At 40.8% G+C, this 3,881-nt stretch overlaps 1 protein-coding gene across 1 annotated transcript; it reads right to left on the reverse strand.

The window, feature by feature from the left end:
* Positions 1-489: 489 nt before the first annotated feature.
* Positions 490-2,710, reverse strand: LOC120027930 (myelin-associated glycoprotein-like). Its single transcript, XM_038973022.1, has 6 exons — positions 2,625-2,710; positions 1,897-1,971; positions 1,188-1,574; positions 754-1,059; positions 588-625; positions 490-498 (listed from the first exon to the last, which is right to left on the reverse strand). The coding sequence occupies exons 2-6, from the start codon at positions 1,943-1,945 to the stop codon at positions 490-492; spliced, it is 789 nt and encodes a 262-aa protein (XP_038828950.1). The 5' UTR covers positions 1,946-1,971; positions 2,625-2,710.
* Between the last annotated feature and the right edge of the window lie 1,171 nt (positions 2,711-3,881).

Here is a 3,881-nt window from a genome sequence, read left to right on the forward strand (position 1 = left end):
CTCCAGAGTCCAATGGCAGTGAGCTTTACACCACTGCAGCTGATTCTTGGCATTGCACATAGTGATCTTAGGCTTGTGTGCGGCTGCTCGGCCATGGAAACCCATTTCATGAAGCCCTCAACAAACAGTTCTTGTGCTGCAGTTGCTTCCAAAGGAAGTTTGGAACTCGGTAGTGAATGTTTCCATTCTACTGCCAATGTTTGTCTACGGAGATTGCATGGCTGTGTGCTCGATTTTTAACACCTGTCAGCAACATGTGGGGCTTTAATAGCTGAATCCACGCATTTGAAGGGGTGTCCACATACTTTTGAATATATAGTGTATATCTAACCTACGATTGTGCCCTACGTGCCCGTTTTACCTTTAATAGCCAGTTGCACTTCCTTTGACTTGCCACAGCCTTGACTATTTCTTGCTTCACAGAAGTACAGTCCTCCATCAACAGTCACATTGAGGGAGTAACTCAGTCCAGATGCTACCTGTGTTCTTTTATCCCCACTGATCTGGAACCAGGTGAAGTTTGTCACAGGAGGGTTGGCTGTACTGCTGCAGGTCAGATTAACACAGCTGCCCACTAATACTGGAACAGCTGGACTGATGGAGGCCAAGGTGTTCTTAGGAGAGACTGAGGGAGAGGGGTTCATTTAGAATGTATATGGTATATTGAATAGTCTCATCAAAACCACTATTACAATCATCAGTGAAAACATGATAGAATTATCTATTCTACAGGAACCTGTGATTAAATCTTACATGAAACGTTAAGCATCATATTATGTTCAGCTGTCTTGTTGTTTGACCCTACTGGGTAGACTGCAGTACAAGTGATGTTCTTCTCATGATGAAGGTATGATGGAGTGAAGGTCACCGTGGAGAGAACTGATTTGGTTTGGTCTGGATTCTCCTGCAGTTGATTCTCAGTTGTGAACTGTGTTGGGAGAGTCCATGTCAGCTCAGGGGGGTGTTCAGGACAGGGAGCGACAGCAGAGCAGTTAAAACTGACAGAGGTCTCTTCCTTCACTTCACCTGAGACAGTAATGATGGGACTGGAAGGCAAATCTGTAATACATTGCAGATAAAGATATTGTACACTAATAGTTAAATTATCCACTTGTTCTACTCTTATCCTTGATGCAAGGAATATGAGTTGGAAGAAATAGTTGGTTAAAAGTTAAATTGTCTCTTACCTCTGACAACTATATCAACAGACTTATCAGGATCTGTTGCACGGAATGGTTGACTCTCAATCCTGAAGAAGTATTTATTAGTGTAATTGGTGGTTACATTGAAGAAGACTGTGGTGCAGTTCTTCTGGGACATGTTTCCAGTTATATTCCCTTGATATCTGTTGTCTTTCACACTACTGTTAAATATCACATTGTCCGGACGCCCACCAAACTGTGGTGATTCTTTAATCCACACTCCAGAGGTTAGTATTGCACTGTTAAATTTATACTTATTTTGGTCAGGAATATCAAATGAACATGGGATTTCCACACAGGAGCCAGTCAGTCCATCCAGTTTATCTGGCATTGTGGCGATCATATGTCGTTGGCCAAAACAGGCCAAAACACCTGCAACATAAAGGACAACATCAGGGAGGTTATGTGATCTTTTCAGTACAGTCTATCTCTCTTTCTGCAGCAAAATATATTAACACATTTCAATGTACAGGTGATTCCTGATGTCACGACTCCATTCCCTAAACTGGATCATGCACATCTGGAGCACAGAATGTTTGAATCCAGACTATTAAACTCTACTAATCAGGAGTCAACTGTACACTTTTCTATACATTGAGACAGATGGGAATATAGCTCATACCATGAAATATCATCACTTGTGGTTATTCCTCTGTCTGATTCATAACTAGTTGTTGTTGTGTGTAAGACTCACCTGACATAAAGAGGACAATGAGGAAAAACATGTTCTCAGGACAAGTCATGTGAGAACTCGCACACTACAGATAACCTGAAACAGTCCAAACATACACACATTTAGTAACTCACAACACACTGCCTCTCCTTACCTTCAGGCTCAAACCCAACACCCGAGCACTCCATTCTCCCACCCCTACAGGAGGGCAGCTCCCTCTCAGCCTGTCCAAGCTCTTTTCTGTCCTGGCACCTCAATGTTGGAACCAGCTTCCCCCTGAAGCTACCTGCCCATCTAGCGAAAACATCAGAAACCCTACCTCTTCAGGGCATCTTAAATAATCTCACAGCACCCCCCCTTTCACAGCCCGACCTCAAAAAAGCCTTTTGTCAACTAACATTCGCACTAACATTCCCCCTTACTGTCACGTTGTTCTAAAATGGATGAAATTGTTTTCTCCCCTCAATCTACACACAATATCCCATAATAACAAAAAAACGTTTTTTAGAAATGTGTGTGGATTGATAAGGAAAAATTATTTCATGCATTTTACAATAAGACTAAAGTAACAAAATGTGGAAAAAGGAAAGGGGTCTGAATACTTTCCAAACGCAGTGTATGGCTTTCAGTTGTGAAGCTATAACATGAACCAACAGCAGCACTTTGAACATTTCAAATCATCACCAGTAATAACATTTCAGTGAGTCTTAACATTAAAATGAAAAGATAGTGAAGAAGTGGACACTTACCGTACAATCTTGAAAACCGATCACAGAAAAGGAGATGATATCACAGACATAGTGAGTTCTGACAAACTGAAGTGTTGCAATTCAAGTTGGACAACCGCACGTGATGTACTTCCTATTCCTAATAAGTGTATAAAATAATTTGCATTTTCAAAAGCAAGTAGTATAATTTTCCACTAATTATATACAGTACCAGTCAAAAGTTTGGACACACCTACTCAAAGGTTTCCGCTTTTACTATTGTCTACATTGTAGAATAATAGTGAAGACATTACAATTATGAAATAACACATATGGAATCATGTAGTAACCAAAATAAGTGTTAAACAAATCAAAATATATTTTATATTTGAGATTCTTCAAATTACCCAACCTTTGCCTTGATGACAGCCTTGCACAAGCTTGGTATTCTCTCAACCAGCTTCATGTAACCTGGAATGCATTTCAATTAACAGGTGTGCCTTGTTAAAAGTTAATTTGTGGAATTTCTTTCCTTCTTAATGCGTTTCAGCCAATCAGTTGTGTTGTGACATGGTAGGGGGGGTATACAGAAGATAGCCCTATGAGACTCCCAATCACGGCCAGACGTGATACAGCCTGGAATCAAACCAGGGACTGTAGTGACGCCTCTGCACTGAGATGCAGTGCCTAAGACCACTGTACCACTCGGGAGCCAATATTATGGCAAGAACAGCTCAAATAAGCAAAGAGAAATGACAGTCCATTATTACTTTAAGACATGAAGGTCAGTCAATGCGGAAAATGTCAAGAACTTTTAATGTTTCTTCAAGTGCAGTCTCAAAAACCATCAACCCTATGATGAAAGGAGAGTTACCTCTGCTACAGACGATAAGTTCATTAGTTATCAGCCTCAGAAATTGCAGCCCAAATAAATGCTTCAGAGTTCAAGAAACAGACACATCTCAACATCAACTGTTCAGAGGAGACTGAATCAGGCCTTCATGGTCGAATTACTTCAAAGAAACCACAACTAAAGGACATCAATAAGACTTGCTTGGGCCAAGAAACACAAGTAATGGACATGAGACTGGTGGAAATCTGTCCTTTGGTCTGGAGTTAAAATTTGAGATTTTTTGTTCCAAATGCCATGTCTTTGTGAGACGCAGAGTAGGTGAACGGATGACCTCCATGTTCGGCTCTATCATTTGTTTTTTGTTTATCTACAGGACAATGACCTAACACACCTCCAGGCTGTGTAAGGTCTATTTGACCAAGAAGGAGAGTGATAGAGTGCTGCGT

This window comes from Salvelinus namaycush, chromosome 33 (assembly GCF_016432855.1).
Source record: "Salvelinus namaycush isolate Seneca chromosome 33, SaNama_1.0, whole genome shotgun sequence".
Lineage (NCBI taxonomy): Eukaryota > Metazoa > Chordata > Actinopteri > Salmoniformes > Salmonidae > Salvelinus > Salvelinus namaycush.